This window comes from Lepidochelys kempii, chromosome 16 (assembly GCF_965140285.1).
Source record: "Lepidochelys kempii isolate rLepKem1 chromosome 16, rLepKem1.hap1, whole genome shotgun sequence".
Taxonomy (NCBI): Eukaryota; Metazoa; Chordata; order Testudines; family Cheloniidae; genus Lepidochelys; species Lepidochelys kempii.
Genome location: NC_136395.1, coordinates 5,386,605 through 5,404,411, shown reverse-complemented (window position 1 = coordinate 5,404,411; position 17,807 = coordinate 5,386,605). Strand labels below are relative to the sequence as shown.

General features: G+C 49.9%; 1 protein-coding gene and 1 long non-coding RNA gene across 5 annotated transcripts; one reads left to right on the top strand and one right to left on the bottom strand.

The window, feature by feature from the left end:
• Nucleotides 1-1,467: 1,467 nt before the first annotated feature.
• On the top strand, nt 1,468-17,592 carry LOC140899307 (uncharacterized). Of its 4 annotated transcripts, XR_012155274.1 has the most exons (7): nt 3,627-3,868; nt 4,428-4,559; nt 5,056-5,243; nt 13,089-13,233; nt 13,521-13,632; nt 14,420-14,551; nt 15,382-17,592. It is a non-coding gene; the product is annotated as an uncharacterized LOC140899307 (long non-coding RNA). The 4 variants fall into 4 exon arrangements; XR_012155275.2 differs by lacking the exon at nt 3,627-3,868 and adding an exon at nt 1,468-2,070 and having other exon boundaries at nt 4,428-5,243; XR_012155276.1 differs by having other exon boundaries at nt 4,428-5,243; nt 13,524-13,632.
• Nucleotides 2,658-3,449, bottom strand: NRARP (NOTCH regulated ankyrin repeat protein). The gene has a single exon (XM_073314596.2). It carries the CDS (start codon nt 3,231-3,233, stop codon nt 2,889-2,891), a length of 345 nt encoding a protein of 114 aa, XP_073170697.1. The 5' UTR covers nt 3,234-3,449; the 3' UTR covers nt 2,658-2,888.
• Nucleotides 17,593-17,807: the final 215 nt, after the last annotated feature.

Here is a 17,807-nt window from a genome sequence, read left to right as displayed (position 1 = left end):
CAACAACAACAATAAAAAAGATGACTGCCAAAAGGTGACCAGTCATGCACAAAAGAGCCTCCCCCAACCTGTCTTTTTTCTTCTACTCCCCATTTTGGCATGAAGGGTCAGCAGCACTATGAGCCAAACAAGAGGGGGGGAAAAAACCTCATTTAAATTTGAATAAATCAGCATCCCTTTTATTTCTCAGGATAACAAAATATATATATATATCTCTGGGGTTTGCGGGGTTGCATAGAAAATTGAAACTATAGGGACTAGGAAGGGCAGCAGCTTTTCAGTAAAATAAATTTAAAAAAAAAGTGATGCAAAAATACATCAACGCACAATTCCAGAGCAAACCCCCTTCCCCAATGTACAATTTTCGAATTCAAATCATGCCTAAAGCTCCAAGAAGCCGAAGAGGAACAATACTTTTCTTAAACTCACTTAGCAATTCACACAAGAGATTCACAGTCTTAACAGTTATTTTATAAAAATATAAATATGGGTTACATTATGTTGTCTTTACAACACTGGACAGAACTCCCTTTAGCATTGGGTTTATAACCAAGATTTCTTTTAAAATATCAATCTAGAACTTGGCTTTAAAATACACGAGGGTTTTAATAGTATGCCATAAATGTTATGACACGTCATGGTGGCAAATCCATTAGTTTAAAAAATGTGCAACCGTCTGGTAACTGTAATAAAACCTCATTAGAAAAGATATTGTCCCCCCCCAACAGAGAAGCACCAACCATCTTCAGTGCTCACAGAGAAAGTTTGCAAACTAAGAAGTTCCTTTTAAATTACAGCATTAACAATAGACACTTTCAAAAGGGCTTCTTTTTTTTAAATCTGGAACTTTTTAATCATATAAATTGTTTACGAGAGAAAAAACTGCAGGTGAAACCATCATAGACAAAGCAGAATATTCAGTGCAATGAAAAAAAACACCCATGGCAGACTCAAGTTTAGTTTTAAGACTAGAAAAAATGCATATTTTCCAAACCGTACTTTGAACCATTCACAAATAGCTTCAGACAAAACCAGGCACACAAACGTCACCCACAAATATATACATATATGATAAATAGTTATAACAACAACAACAACAAAACAGTAGATAACTATTTTTTTAATTGTAATGGTTTGGATAAGGGGAATACGAGAGGACAGCAAGGAGATGGCAGTGGTAAGGGGTTTAGTGCAGACAAACATAGAGGGATAAAAGGCCAACCGTGGAAAGGAGACTTCTGAAATTTTCTGCATTTTTTTTAAATGGATGTTATTGTGCCATGGCAACAAAAAGCAGCATTGCAATTCCATGTGCAGTCACTTCCAAATGCAGGTTAAGATGGGTTCCTCTTCCGCCCTTTCATTTGTATAAAGTCAGATGGAATCATTCTGCATTGAGAAGTGTTCGCCAAGTTTCACCAAAGTTAGAAAAAGAAAAAATCCCAAACTATTTCTCAGTAGTTTTCGGGTTGTCCTTGAAACTTTCCTCCTAGACTGCAGGGGGCGCTCACGCTCTTTTTCTGTGCAAAAGCAATTCCGCCGCCCGGAGAGCGGAGTTCGTTTCACGTCCCTCGTTTCGCCGCCCGGGGTCGCGCGTCCCGCCAGCGCCCGCCTGCCCGGGACGGGTCGCGCGCCTCTGCCGCGAGCGCCGCGCGCGGGGCCGGGTCCCACGCTCCAGGCGGGATGCGGCAGGAGGCGGGGGACGTGGCTCCGGTGCGGAGCCGCAGGAAGCGGAGCGGGCTGCCGGGGGGACGGGAGTTCAGCTCGGCCACCCGCCCCGCGCACGAGGCGCCCGGGAGCCTCCGCTCGCGCCGAGCTGCGGGGCTTTGCCCGGCCGCAGAACGGGGAGGCGAGCGCCGACGGGCGTTCCGCAGGTCGCGGTGTGAGCGGATACAAATGCCGAGATGGAGTCACTTCGGAGCCAGCACGCTTTCAACGCAGGGACAGCTTCAGGGACTGACTCGCCACCAAATGCATCAGCTGGGGGGTCCCGGCCGGGGAGGCGAGCGCACGTTAAAGCATCTGACCAGGTCTCTGCCTGAACCCGCGAACACTGTGAGCGCAGCCGAGGTAGATGGCAAAAAAAAAAAAAACCCAAAAAACAAACAAACAAACACCCCCCAAACCAACCCAGACCGAAGACAAATTACAGTAGGAGAAAAAACCCTTGGCAGACAAAACCCCTTTGAAAGCAGTTAAATGGTTTTTCAGTAAAATCTTTGTGGGCCCCCAGATTTCTTTGCAAAAAACATGGAGTCCGAGCAGCTTTGTCATTTAAACAAAAATAAACACTCCACCCAAGCCCCACCTCTCCCCTGTGTCCGGCGATGCGGCTGCTTCGCCCGCCCCGAGGCGGGTCAGTCCCGGCTCCCGGGCCGCGGCCCCCCAGCCCACAGGCGGCCGGCTAACCTCCCCGGGGGCGCCCGCAGCTCGGGTCAGCGGGCGCGATTTAGGAGGGCACCGTGGTCCCGGGCTAGGCAGCCGGGGGGAGGAAGGGCCCAGCCCGCCCCTCGGAGAGGTCCCCCATCTCCCGGAGGGCCGGGTCCTGCCCTGCCCGCCTCACCTGGAGCAGCCCGCGGGGCGCAGCGCGCTGGCCCAGGGCGGCCCCTCCGGCGACCGGGGCTGGAGTCCGCAGGGCGCCCGGCCCGGCGCGGGGCAGGGGCAGGAGGCAGCCCGGGCGGGAGCCGTGTGCGTGCGGGGCGGGGATGTCCCGGGGTTGCCCGCTCCCAGAGCGGCCCGAGCAGACACGGCCCCTGTCCCCGCCCCGGGGGGCTCCAGCCGCCCGCCCAGCCGGTCCTGCAGAGCGCGCCGCTCCCCGCCCCGGGGAGCCCCGGCCCGGCCCCGGCTCGCTGCGCCCCGGCCCCGGCCCGAGCCCGGCGGCCGCGGCGTCACCGGCTGCCCGCGGAGTACTTGGCCTTGGTGATCAGGTAGAGCACGATGTCCTGGTGGCCCCCGAAGGCGGCGATGTGCAGCGCGCTCCAGCCGTCGCGGTTGGCCAGGCGGATGTCGGCGCCGAACTTGACCAGCAGCTTGACGAGCTCCAGGTTGCCGTCGATGACGGACTGGTGCAGGGCCGTCTGCCCCTCGGGCCCGAACGAGTTCACGTTGAACTCGCAGTTCGTCATGTTCTGCAGCAGCGACTGCAGCTCCTTGGTGTTGCCCTTGCGCACCGCCTCCTGGAAGATGCGCTGGCTCTGCGGGGCCGAGCAGGTGGACAGCTCCGTCTGGCTCATGGCCGCGGCCGGGCGGCGGGATCCGGGCGCAGCGGTGCCGGGCGGGCGCAGGCCTGCGCGCCGCCTCGCCCAGCTCGCCAGGGGCGCTCGGCGAGCCCGAAGCTAGGGGCGGGGGCTCGGCGCACCCTGCGGCGGAGCGCGCGGCCTCCGGGCAAGCCCCCGGGCGCGGATGCTCATGGAAGCCCGCGAAGATCCGAGCGCGGCGGCGGCGGCGGCGGCGGCGGGGGGGGGCCGGGGCGCGGGGCAGCCCGCGGGCTGGCGGATCGGGTCGGGCCCGGCGAAGGGGCCCCCTGGGCACCACGCTTCCCCGCGGTGCGGCTGCGCGGCCCCCCGCGCCCGGCCCAGCGACTTCCGTGCGGCTCCCAGGCTGCGCGAGGCGGGCGGGCGGCGAGCGCCCCGCTGCTGCCGCCGCCGCGGCTACCCGCCCCGGCGGCGCATCCAGGTGCAGCCCGGCGGCCGGAGGGGGAGCCTTGCCCGCTCCCTCGCAGCGGCGGAGCGTGGCGGGGGGAGGTGGCGCTTGGAGTCTCTGGTGTTGAGCCCGCGGCCGGGGGGAGATGGGGGCAGCTGCTGTGCCTATCCCGGAGAGGGGCTCGCGTCGGGCAGCGGATCCCCCCTTTTCCTGAGCGCTCCCCCAGGCGAGTCCCCCCGCAGCCACGTCCCTGGGCGTCTTTAGAGGGCAGGATACCCCGGGCAGCTCCTTTTAGGCAGCTTTTATTTGCATAACAATAGCAAGTCCGTGACGCTTCGCCGTATCCACAGGGGCGGGGAGGGCGGACGGTGATTGGATTTCACCCAACGGGGAAGGCGGGGGGGAGGGGATGGGACATTGATACATTGCAGAGGGCGGAGCTCCCCCCGCCCCCCCGACCACGCTGGGGGGAGGGGCGGTGATCGATGGAATGTTGATACGTTTAATTTAAGAAAAAAACCCGCCCCCCCCGAGTGACTAGGACCCTGTGGGGAGCTGGGGGGGGGGGGGCAGGCGTGGGGGTGTCTGCATTGCGCCGTGCTCTTCTCCATGCATTGCAGTGACCAGTTCGGAGCAGCCGGAGATGCTGTTTGGGGCAGAAATACGGCACTTGAAGTTCCTAGTTTCTGTAGATTTTATTTTTGTGACGGGGGCATGAAAAGCGTGTTGAGCTCCAAAGGCCACCACGTGCAGAGTGCGACCCTATTTTCCCTTCCGATCTACAGGTCGTGCTTTCCTTCTCCTGCCCCTCATGCAAAGGATCCGTGGCCTATGGATTTGAAAATACTCAATACAGCTTGATCTGAAATAAATGTGGAAAGAATTCAAACCACGTAGGATTATTGCGCTCTCTAAAGGTAGGGGTCGCTAGTGGACAAAAATGGAAACCAGAGGGCTCTGAATTTCTGTGCTTCGCAAGGAAACAGCCTGCAAAGGGTGAAAGGGATAAGCAGCGTGACCCGGGGTCGGTTATTTACAGTGTGAAGAGGCAAAAACTCGGACTAGGACCCTCCGGCTTTTCTGCCTTTGTAAAACATCCAGGGGACTTGTAATATTTCTCCCCACCCACGCCCCGCACCTTGTGCTACATAACTACGGAGCAGATTTGTAAGTGACACACAACACCAATGATAAACAGGTCGGCAGTTTTTAACTTTCCAAAATGGGTAAGGGGCATTTATTTAGAAAATAAGGCAATCTCTTCTTTTCACCCCTCTGTTGATCACTGCAGGAAATGGGTTCCTTTTAATCACAGACTTTTACTTGTATTTTGTCTTTGGGGAGTTGCCATTTGTTGCTCTTGCCTGTTATAATCTCCAGATCAGCTCATGTTATAATTAATCTTCTGAAAAGGGAGGCTGCCTTGACTACCAGTCGGATTCAGATGGCGGATTCAGATGGCGGACTACCAGTCGGATTCAGATGGGGGACTTTAGTACAACTAAGGAATTGCTGCCAATTTACGACTAATATATTATTTCCCAACCCTCCAAAACCAACGATCTGTGAAGGCTGAAGACTGGTCATTAAGGAGACTACAAGTAATGAAACTCTTAGCCCCAGAAAAGCCAGGATAGGCTGTTGCACAAGATCCAGTAGAACCCTGTGATTACTCTGGTTTTTTTGGAGCACTCCCAAATCAGTGTGAGATCTCTGATCGTATTAATAAAAGCAAAAATGCTTTAAGAATATGGGTGCTGAAGAGATGCTGGGGGTGGAGAAACAGGAGATTTTGCAACTAGTTTGAGGACCTCACCAGGCTAGTAGAAATGTGAGAAAGCCATAGCCTCCTTCCTTGTGACAGCACTAGCTAGCTACCAGGATGTTTAGTGCTTTAAAAAGCCTCCCTCCTTCTCTACAAATAAAAGGTATCACTTCTCCTTATATCATGTAATGGCAATTCTGAGATGTACCTTTGTCTCAGACATGGCTCAGGTTCTGCACTCGGTTAGGTGGCTGTGTGACTGAAGAAAGTGCCTGATCCTGGGAAGCGCCAAGCGCCCAAACTCCAGGATCAAAATTTGGAAGCACACTGCGTTGAACTCCCTGTGTAACTGAGAGCAAAATCTAGCCCCATATTTTTAAATTAATGACTGCACCTTTTCTAATACATTTTTTCAGCAGCAAGTTCCAGCCGTCAGGTTCCCTCTTGGTTTTTTATAGTTTATGGCTTGTCCTGTGGTTGCTGGAAATTAAAAAGAAATAATTCTTGATAGTTTACAGAACAAGATACACATCCTTGCATTGTATGGCATGTTACAACTTGTGTCCCCTTTGAAACAGTCCTGCTGGCATTCAGATTTGTGAGGGGATTCTCTCAACTTCCAGTGTGGGGCTGCAGTCAGTGAAAGGGGAAGAAAATTTATGATTGCATAAATATCTGAGCAGACTGCAAGCATGACTCCTCCTACAGACCCCTCCTCCAAATAACAGCATCGGTAAAGCCAAGACCTGGAGAAAAGATATATACATACAGACTATTGGCCATGCATCCGTCAGTGCTTTATAGCCAGGTGGATAACATGGACTAGCAGCCTGGGCTAATGCTAGTTAATATAATATTTAGCAAACAAAAACCTGAAGATCAGATAGCATTTCTCAGCAACATTACACTACAGACACAGCTAACAGCATATGCAATGAGGGAAGTACAGGCCAGGCCTGCTTTGGAGCTGTATTTGGAGCTCAAGTGAAACCAGTTGAGGGCATTTTAGATGGAGCTTTCAATGGCTGAAATGTTGCGAAAGAGGATTTTCATTAGGGCTGTCAATTAATCACGTGATTAACTCAAAAAAATTCATCAAAATTTAAAAAATTAATCGCAGTTTTAATCGCACTGTTAAACAGTAGAATACCAATTGAAATTTATTAAATATTTTGGATGTTTTTCTACATTTTCATATACATTGTATTCCGTGTTGTAACTGAAATCAAAGTGTATATTTTTATTACAAATATTTTCACTGTAAAAATGATAAACAAAAGAAATAATATTTTTCAATTCACCTCATACTAGTACTATAGTGCAATCTCTTTGTCCTGAAAGTGCAATTTACAAATGTAGATTTTTTTTTGGTTACATACCTGCACTCAAAAACAAAACAATGTAAAACTTCAGAGCCTACAAGTAATAGAATCATAGAATATCAGGGTTGGAAGGGACCTCAGGAGGTCATCTAGTCCAACCCCCTGCTCAAAGCAGGACCAATCCCCAACTAAATCATCCCAACCAGGGCTTTGTCAAGCCTGACCTTAAAAACTTCTAAGGAAGGAGTACTTGTGGCACCTTAGAGACTAACCAATTTATTTGAGCATGAGCTTTCGTGAGCTACAGCTCACTTCATCGGATGCATACCGCGGAAACTGCAGCAGAGCTATTACCAGCAGGAGAGTGAGTTTGTGTGTGTATGGGGGTGGGGGGGTGAGAAAACCTGGATTTGTGCTGGAATTGGCCCACCTTAATTATCATGCACATTGTAGGGAGAATGGTCACTTTGGATGAGCTATTACCAGCAGGATAGTGAGTTTGTGTGTGTGGTTTTTGGGAGGGGGGTGAGGGGGTGAGAGAACCTGGATTTGTGCAGGAAATGGCCCACCTTGATTATCATGCACATTGTGTAAAGAGTTGTCACTTTGGATGGGCTATCACCAGCAGGAGAGTGAATTTGTGTGGGGGGGTGGAGGGTGAGAAAACCTGGATTTGTGCTGGAAATGGCCCAACCTGATGATCACTTTAGATAAGCTATTACCAGCAGGACAGTGGGGTGGGAGGAGGTATTGTTTCATATTCTCTGTGTATATATAAAGTCTGCTGCAGTTTCCATGGTATGCATCCGATGAAGTGAGCTGTAGCTCACGAAAGCTCATGCTCAAATAAATTGGTTAGTCTCTAAGGTGCCACAAGTACTCCTTTTCTTTTTGCGAATACAGACTAACACGGCTGTTACTCTGAAACCTGTCATTATTCTAAGGAAGGAGATTCCACCACCTCCCTGAGTAACGCATTCCAGTGTTTCACCACCCTCCTAGTGAAAAAGTTTTTCCTAATATCCAACCTAAACCTCCCCCACTGCAACTTGAGACCATTACTCCTTGTCCTGTCCTCTTCTACCACTGAGAACAGTCTAGATCCATCCTCTTTGGAACCCCCTTTCAGGTAGTTGAAAGCAGCTATCAAATCCCCCCTCATTCTTCTCTTCCGCAGACTAAACAATCCCAGTTCCCTCAGCCTCCCCTCATAAGTCATGTGTTCCAGCTCCCTAATCGTTTTTGTTGCCCTCCGCTGGACTCTTTCCAGCTTTTCCACATCCTTGTAGTGTGGGGCTTCCTTCGATGGCCATGAATTTTCAAAGATAATGGCCAATGGCTCTGCAATCACATCCGCCAACTCCTTTAGCACTCTCGGATGCAGCACATCCGGCCCCATGGACTTGTGCTCGTCCAGCTTTTTATAAATAGTCCCAAACCACTTCTTTCTTCACAGCGGGCTGGTCACCTCCTCCCCATGCTGTGCTTCTCAGTGCAGAAGTCTGGGAGCTGACCTTGTTCGTGAAGACAGAGGCAAAAAAAGCATTGAGTACATTAGCTTTTTCCACATCCTCTGTCACTAGGTTGCCTCCCTCATTCAGTAAGGGGCCCACACTTTCCTTGACTTTCTTCTTGTTGAAGAAACCCTTCTTGTTACTCTTAACATCTCTTGCTAGCTGCAACTCCAGGTGTGATTTGGCCTTCCTGATTTCACTCCTGCATCCCCGAGCAATATCTTTATACTCTTCCCTGGTCATTTGTCCAATCTTCCACTTCTTGTAAGCTTACTTTTTGTGTTTAAGATCAGCAAGGATTTCACTGTTAAGCCAAGCTGGTCGCCTGCCATATTTACTATTCTTTCTACACATTGGGATGGTTTGTCCCTGTAACCTCAATAGGGATTCTTTAAAATACAGCCAGCTCTCCTGGACTCCTTTCCCCCTCATGTTATTCTCCCAGGGGATCCTGCCCATCAGTTCTCTGAGGGAGTCAGTGTCTGCTTTTCTGAAGTCCAGGGTCCGTATTCTGCTGCTCTCCTTTCTTCCTTGTGTCAGGATCCTGAACTCGACCATCTCATGGTCCCTGCCTCCCAGGTTCCCATCCACTTTTGCTTCCCCTCCTAATTCTTCCCCGTTTGTGAGCAGCAGGTCAAGAAGAGCTCTGCCCCTAGTTGGTTCCTCGAGCACTTGCACCAGGAAATTGTCCCCTACATTTTCCAAAAACTTCCTGGATTGTCTGTGCACGGCTGTATTGCTCTCCCAGCAGATAGCAGGGTGATTGAAGTCTCCCATGAGAACCAGGGCTTGCGATCTAGTAACTTCCGTTAGTTGCTGGAAGAAAGCCTCGTCCACTCAGTCCTACTTTTTGTTCAACCAATCACTAAGACTAACACGTTTGTTTACGTTTACAGGAGATAATGCTGCCCTCTTCTTATTTCCAGTGTCACCAGAAAGTAAGAATGGGCATTTGCATGGCACTTCTGTAGCCAGCATTGCAAGGTATTTGCATGCCAGATACGCCATAGGCGCTGACTCCATGAGTCCTCTGGGGCTGGAGCACCCACGGGGACAAATTGGTGGGTGCTCTGCACCCACCAGCAGCTCCCCGCCCTGCCCCCTCACCCCAGCTCACCTCCACCCCAGCTCCGCCTCCTCCCCTGAGCACACTGCGGCTCCACTTCTCCCCCTAGCTCCCAGCGCTCGGGGAAGAGGGGGGGCCGGGGCGGGGATTTGGGGAAGCGGGTCCAATAGGTGAAGGGAGGGGGCAGAGTTGGGGTGGAGACTTTGGGGAAAGGGTTGGAATGGGGGCGGGGCAGGGGTGGGGGCGGGGCCAGGGGGTGTTGAGCACCCACCAGTGCTGGGAAAAGTTGGCGCCTATGAGAGATGCTAGACATGCGTGTGTCCCTTCATGCTTCGGCCGCCATTCCAGAGGACAGGCTTCCCTGCTGATGACGCTCATTAAAAAAATAATGCATTAATTAAATGTGTGACAATGAGTTAATTACATTAGTGACTGAACTCCTTGGAGGAGAATTTCATGTCCCCTGCTCTGTTTTACTCTCATTCTGCCATATATTTCATGTTATAGCAGTCTTGGATGATGACCCAGTCCATGTTGTTCATTTTAAGAACACTTTCACTGCAGATTTGACAAAACACAAAGAAGATACCCAATGTGAGATTTGTAAAGATAGCTACAGCACTCGACCCAAGGTTTAAGAATCTGAAGTGCCCTCCAAAATCTGAGAGGGACGAGGTGTGGAGCATGCTTTCAGAAGTCTTAAAAGAGCAAGACTCCGATGCGGAAACTACAGAACCTGTATCACCAAAAAAGAAAATCAATGTCTGCTGGTGGCATCTGACTCAGATAATGAAAATGAACATGCGTCAGTCCTCACTGCTCTGGATTGTTATCGAGCAGAAGCAGTCATTAGTAAGGACGCATGTCCCCTGGAATGGTGGTTGACGCATGAAGGCACATATGAATCTTTAGCGCATCTGGCATGTAAATATCTTGTGACGCCGGCTACAATAGTGCCATGATAACACTTGTTCTCACTTTCAGGTGCCATTGTGAACAAGAAGTAGGCAGCATTATCTCCTGCAAATGTAAACAAACTTGTTTGTCTGAGCAATTGGCTGAACAAGAAGTAGGACTGAGTGGACTTGTAGGCGCTAAAATTTTACATTGTTTTATTTTTGAATGCAGTTTTTTGTACATAATTCTACATATCTTTAACAGTTCAAAAAAGAACTAGGTGAGTTCATGGAGGATAGGTCCATCAATGGCTATTAGCCAGGATGGGCAGGAATGGTGTCCCTAGCCTCTGTTTGCCAGAAGCTGGGAATGGGCAGCAGGGGATGGATCATTTGGTGATTACCTGTTCTGTTCATTCCCTCTGAGGCATCTGGCATTGGCCACTGTCAGAAGACAGGATACTGGGTTAGCTGGATCTTTAGTCTGACCCAGTAGGGCTGTTCTTATGTTCTTCTTATGTACTAAAAATACCCATGACAAAATCTTAACCTTAATAATAAGACAGAAAATATCATAATGCCACTCTAAAAATCCATGGCATACCCATCCACAACTGTGTGCAGTTCCAGTCACCCCATCCCAAAAACATATATTAGAATTGGGGAAAAGTACAGAGAAGGGCAACAAAACTTATGAGGGATACAGAACAACTTCTGTACAAGGAGAGATTAAAAAGACTGGGAGTGTTCATCTAAGAAATGACTAACGGGATATGAGAGAGGTCTGTAAAACATGACTAATGTGGAGAAAGTGAATAAGGAATAGGAAGTTACTCACCTTGTGCAGTAACGATGGTTCTTCGAGATTTGTGTCCTGTTGGTGCTGTAGTGTAGGTGTGTCTGTGTCCTTGCACTGCTGATTGGACAACTTTGGTAGCAGTGTCCATTTGGCCCACAAATGCGCCATCTCTCCTCATGCTGTGCCATGAGGTTAGCAAGCATGTGGGCGCTAACCATCCTCGGGTCCTTCTCTACCCAGAGTCATAGTGAGAACTCTGAAGTAGAGGAGAGGAGGGCAGGTCATGGAGCACCCACATGATCAGGGACACATATCTTGAAGAACCATCGTTACTGCACAAGGTGAGTAACTTCCTCTTCTTTGAGTACTGTCCCTATGGGAGTCCACTGTAGGTGACTCCAGAGCAGTGTCCCCCTTGGAAGGCTGGGACTTCAGAGTCGGGTCAGTCACAGATGACAGTACTGTGGAGCCAAAGATGGTATCGGAGGCAGAGTCCCCAGCGATCACATAATGTTCTGCAGAGGTGTGGGCTGACGCCCACCTCGCCACTCTGCAGATCTCTGAGATGGGGACATCCTTGAGGAAGGTGACAGATGAGGAGATCGACCTCGTGGTCAGTGACCCCAGAAGCATCACATTATGAATTTGGTAGCTGCCTGATGCAATTTAAGACCCACTTGGAGAGTCTTTGAGCTGATATCGCTGAGCCCTTAGATCTTTCCACCATAGAGAGAAATAGTCTACAGGACTTCCTGAAGGCCCTTGTCCTATGGAGGTAGAATACAAGGGCTCTCCTAACATGTAAGGTATGTAGTATGGCCTCCCTATTGTCTCGGTGAGAATCATAGAATATCAGGGTTGGAAGGGACCTCAGGAGGTCATCTAGTCCAGCCCCCTGCTCAAAGCAGGACCGATCCCCAATTAAATCATCCCACCCAGGGCTTTGTCAAGCCTGACCTTAAAAACTTCTAAGGAAGGAGATTCTACCACCTCCCTAGGTAACGCATTCCAGTGTTTCACCACCCTCCTAGTGAAAAAGGTTTTCCTAATATCCATCCCAAATCTCCCCCACTGCAACTTGAGACCATTACTCCTTGTTCTGTCATCTGCTACCACTGAGAACAGTCTAGAGCCATCCTCTTTGGAACCCCCTTTCAGGTAGTTGAAAGCAGCTATCAAATCCCCCCTCATTCTTCTCTTCCGTAGACTAAACATCCCCAGTTCCCTCAGCCTCTCCTCATAACTCATGTGTTCTAGGTGTGAGGCGTGGGGTAGAAGGCAAGAAGATAAATAGATTGATGTGAAACAAGGAGATCACTTTAGGGGTGAACCTGTGATGCAGCCTAAGTGTAACCCTGTCCAGGAAGAATCCTGTATATGGGGGATGCGCCATAAGAGTTGCTATTTCCCCTATTCTTCTCGCCGCGGTAATTGCAAACAGAAAGACCGTTTTCATCAATAGGTGTGCTAGCAAAGAGATGGCCATTGGTTCGAACGGGGGCCTAGTCAGCCCTTTCAACACTACGATTAGGTCCCACGAGGGGGAAGGAAGTCGAGGTTGAGGGAAGAGGTTTGTTATTCCCTCGTAGTGGTTGGGTATGATAGTGCCGAGCACCTAAGTTCCCTCTAAGCTGCATGGTTGCGCAGCAGGCTATAAAGGGCCACGGAGTCATGCAGTCACAGGGGCCTGGAGAGGTAGGGGTGGGCAGGGACTGGAGAGGGGAGCAAGCTGGGTCATGCAGGGCTGCCATGGGCCTCTCCTCTGGCCCCAGAGCTCCTGCCACTGGGGAGAGGGCTCAGGGGAGTCGTCTGGCCCCAGCCCCGGGGCAGCCTTCACCCCAGACTCCTTATCCCTGGCCCCACCTCAGAGTCCTCATGCCCAGCTAGAGCCCTCACCCCTGCACCCCAATCATCTGCCCCAGCCCTGAACCCCCTTCCACACTCTGAATCCCTCGGCCCCCACCCCCACCACACATCACCTCCATATTGGTGCATATAACAAAATTCATTCTGCACATGGATGTAAAATCTTAGAGGGAACATTGCTGAGTACCCTTCTAAGGTTTGGTGAAATGCTGTCATAGCTGCTAGGTGGACCCTGAGCGAGCACAGGAATAACCCCAATTTTCTAAGGGTCAGAACATATTCCAGAATATGTGGAAGAGTTGCTGACGCCAGCGAGATCTGTTGGGACATGCACCAAATCTAGAACCTGGACCATTTCTGCAGGTAAGTGTGCTGTATGGCAGACTTTCTGCTGTGCAGTAGAACCTCTTGCACTTCCTCTGAGCATGAGCTGTCTAGATGCTGGAACCACATAGCAGCCATGCCTTGAGGCGAAGGAGGCCCATGCTGGGATGTATGGTGCGCCCTTTGTCCTGAGAGAGAAGGTGCAGAGTGGCCAGAAGGGAGATCAGTGGGCACATCACAAGCTGCATCTGGCAAGGGTGCCAGGTCTGTCTCGGACACATAGGAGCAATCAGAATTATGTGAGCTCCGTCCCTCTTTATCTTCAGCAGGACCTTCAGCAGAAGAGGAAACGGACGGAAGGCATAAAGACAGTCCTTGTCCCAGAGAGTGCTGTCCACTCCCCACCTTGGAACAGTATCATAGACACTTCTTGTTCTGGTAAGTGGTGAACAGGTTTGTGGATGGTGTTCCCCACCATGTGAATAAGTTGTGAAGTACTGACATCTCCTACTGGTGGTCATGCAGGAATGTGTAACCAAGTTTGTTCACTATCTTGTTGTGCATGCCCAGGAGGTAAGCCATGTACAAGGAGATGTTGTGAGAGATGCACAGTTCCACAGTTTCATTGCCTCCATGCAAAGAGAGGGCAATCTGGCTCCTCCGTGGTGATTGAAATAGTATATGCAGGCTATGTTGTCAGTTAGGATCTTTATTTGCGACCCTGTTATCACTGGAAGAAAATGGGCACAGGTGTTCCTGCCTGCTCTCAACGCGAGGTGATTGATATACAGAGATATCTCCATTTGCCTTGCGCTGGGAGGCATTCAAATGCGTGCCCCGTCCTAGGAGGGATGCATTGGTGGTAAGGAGCAACAAGGGTGGTGCCTGAAAAAAGGAGATCCCTTTGCCTACATTGGCTGTGTTCTTCCACCAGTCCAAGGAGTTCCTGATCCGGGTGGGCAGTGACAGGGGTTTGGCCAGACTGTCCCTGTTCAGTCTGTGAACGAAGCTGAACCACAGCTGTAGGCATTGCATGTAAAGTCTGGCGTATGAAATCACCGCCGTGCCGGTTGCCATATGCCCCAGAAGCTAGAGGCAGATTGTAGCTGGCACTCAAGGGCTGCATTGAGCCATTTCTATAAGTGATACCAGGGATAGAAACCTGTCCTGAGTTAGGAAGGCTTTGGCCTGTCGTGCGTCTTAGGTCAGCCCCTATGAATTCCAGGTGTTGCACTGGTGTGAGGATTGACTTCTGGGAATTGGTCTGTAAGCCCAGCTCTGTGAACAAGTGTATCATGTCCTCAGTGGCTCGACAAGCCTCCAGAAGTGACTGGGCTCTGAAAAGATAATCGTCCAGGTAAGGGTAGATCATTATCCCATGGGATTTTAGATGGGTGACTACCACTGAGAGAACTTTGGAAAATACTTTTGGGGATGATGAAAGTCCGAAGGGGAGGACCCTGTATTGGGAATGGTCATTTCCCAGAGTGAACCTGAGGAAACATCTGTGAGCCAGTAGTATTGAAATATGAAAGTAGGTGTCTTGTGGGTCAAGGGCCGAAAACCCGTCTCCCTGTTCCAGTGACAGAATGATTGTCAATAATCTGACCATCGTGAACTTCTGAGCTTTGATGAACTTGTTGAGAACTCTGAGGTCCAGGATGGGTCTCTAACATCCCTTCTTTTTGTGTGTTAGGAAATAGCGAGAGTAGAACCCTTTGCCTTGTAGCTGTTGAGGTATTGGTTCCATGGCTCCTAACTGCAGGGGGCGATCTGCCTCCTGCATAGTAGACTGTTGTGAGAAGGGTCCCTGAAGAGGGACGGGGAAGGGTGTTGTGGAGGGGTAGGAAGGTGAAGTGGATAGAATATCCTGATCTGATGATGTCTAGGACCCATCTGTCCAAGGTTAGGCACTCCCAGGCACTGCAGAACGCTGCCAAATGGTGGCTAAATGGGTGCATGGTCATAGATAGTAGTGGGGAGTGGTTTCGCGGTGCCTCGACCTGCCTGTCAAAAGTGGTGTTTAGGGGCAGGTGGTTGGGTTGAGGTCTGGGAGCCCAAAGACATTCGCTTTGAGAGCTTTCCCTTTTTCCCTGGGGCTCATGGTTCCATTGTGACAGGAATTGGGATGAATAAGGCCTCTGTTAGTATTGAGGGCTAAAACATCTCTTTTGTCCTGGTGTGTAGATTCCCAGTGACCCGAGAGTGGCCCTGGGATCCTTCAAGGAGTGGAAAGAGGCATCGGTCTTCTCAGCGAAGAGCTTTACCCCTCCAAAGGGGGGGATCCTCCACCATGGTCTGCACCTCCTTTGGGAATCCCGAGAGGTGGAGCCATGATGCCCGTCTCATCACCACTGCCATGGAATGTCGAGGGCCGATTGCAACGATGTGTTTGCAATAGGTTGCCCCTCCTGGATGATGGCCTTGAAGGAATACCGGGAGCTCCCTGGCAGCTTATCAATAAAGTTATGTAATTTATTGTAATTTGTGTCATACTTTGTCATGAGTGCCTGGTAGTTGGCATTGTGAAATTGCAAGGTGGCCAAGGAGTACGCCTTCCTACCAAAGAGAGCAAGGTGTTTCCAATCTCTGTCATAGGGTGTTGTCGTAGAATGGTGCTGTCGGCCATGAAGTTCCCAACATTTACCACAATGGAATTGAGTGGTGGGTGGGTGAATGGGAATTCTGATTCCTTTGTGAGGACGTAATATTTTTTGTCCACCTGCTTTGTCCCCCCTCCGGTGTCAACACAAGAACAAAGTCTTTTCTTTCTTCTTTTTGTTAGTTTTGGGGGTTTTTTTCCATTTTTTTTTTAGGCACAGCCATATAAAAGCCAAAAGAAAGCTAAAGGTTTCTAAAAGCTAAAGATTAACAACTGAAAAGGAGAGTTAATGATCTGCTAACGGACAGCTAAAGGCTCCATTTCTAGTCAGGGCAGTTGAGAAGCCGCTGATGATAGTGTAGCAAGAAGAGAGACAGCGAACTGACACCGTTATGGAAGTTCTCCGCTCAGCAGCGCAGGGACACAGACAGAATGGAGCACCCATAGGGACACTACTCAAAGAAGAAGTTATTTACCCCTTCTCATAACACTCGAACCAGGGGTCAGCTAATGAAATTAACAGGCAGCAGGTTTAAAACAAACCAAAGGAAGTATATCTTCACACAATCCACAGTCAACCTGTGGAACTTGTCAGGGGATGTTGTGAAGGCCAAAATATAATAGGGTTCAAAAAAAGAATTAAATAAGTTAATGGAGGATAGGTCCAGCAATGGCTATTAGCCAAGATGGTTAAAGACCCAACCCCATGCTCTGGGTTTCCCTAGCCTCTGACTGCCAGAAGCTTGGACTGGACGAGTGGGGATGAATCACTCAATGATTGCCTGTTCTCGTCACTCCCTCTGAAGCATCTGGCATTGGCCACTGTCGGAAGACAGGATACTGGGCTAGATGGACCATTGATCTGACCCAGTCTGGCCACTTGTATGTCCTGAAGGTTCCAACAAAGGCATGTTTTCTCCTTGTTGCCTTTGTGGGCCTGGCCCTTCCTAATGTTATTGGCCGACAATCTAGAGGCTCCTACCTCTGCATCCCTGTGGTTATGAGTATAATGCACATAAGGCCAATGAGAGCTTTCTATGAAAATATCTGTCAGGGGAGCCAGGGAACTCTGGGAGCTTCACCTTGCCAAGTTTCTTTGGAATCATCCCATGGGGGAAGGGGGAGCTGCCCCCATGGAGCAGGCAGTGGTTGTCGATATGCAAAAGATCCATGGGGAAATCCCGTGGTCCCAGGGCATCTAGAGGTCTAGTGCCTCCATGTGGCAGCCCAGCCTAGCCCCCGACCAGTATCCCAGTTGTGCTTGGGCAAACCATCCCCTTCAGTAAGGCTTGCACAGCACAGAATGGGAGCGAGAGTCTGTGGAAACCCCCTTGGGTTTACAGGTAGATGATGCCACAGAGCTTGGTTTATTCTAGGCTCATACCCACACTGGAAGAAAAGAACAGGTAATATATTTAAATAAATACAAATAGATAGGTGCCTTGACATACCCAGAATGTTTTGCAGAACAGCAGCTGAGTTGTCCCTGAATGTACCTGAAATAATTGACAAGTGACTAAATAACTTGGGATCCAACTTTGATAATGTGTATTTTGGTGCACTGAAAGCTGTGTTAAAATTACAAGCTATCACTTTAAGTTATAAGGGTTTCCTGGTTCTGCTGGTAGGCTAGGGGAGTCTGCAGGGAAGAAGCAAGTGATTACAGCTGCAAAGAGTTGGCCTCTAGAGTGGAGTGAGTTGTGTTTCTCTGCTTTCGGGTGCAACCTGCTTTTTTTCTCTCTGTTTTTGTTTCTTGTGTGTTAGAATTCTGGATTCTAAGAAATAAAGTCGTGTTATGTTGTAACTTCCAGAAAGAGTATTTTATGTTTTCATCTACTTTTTCCATGTGTGTGCAATGAACATAACACATATAAACTCATATTTCCCTGTCCCTGAGTTCCTTGGCAGCTCCGTCTAGATCTCTAACTGTAAAGGGCCCCTGGGGAGGGTAGTGGACCTTGAATCTGTCTGTGCTTGCAAGGGAACATAGTACATGGTACAATGGTTGCTG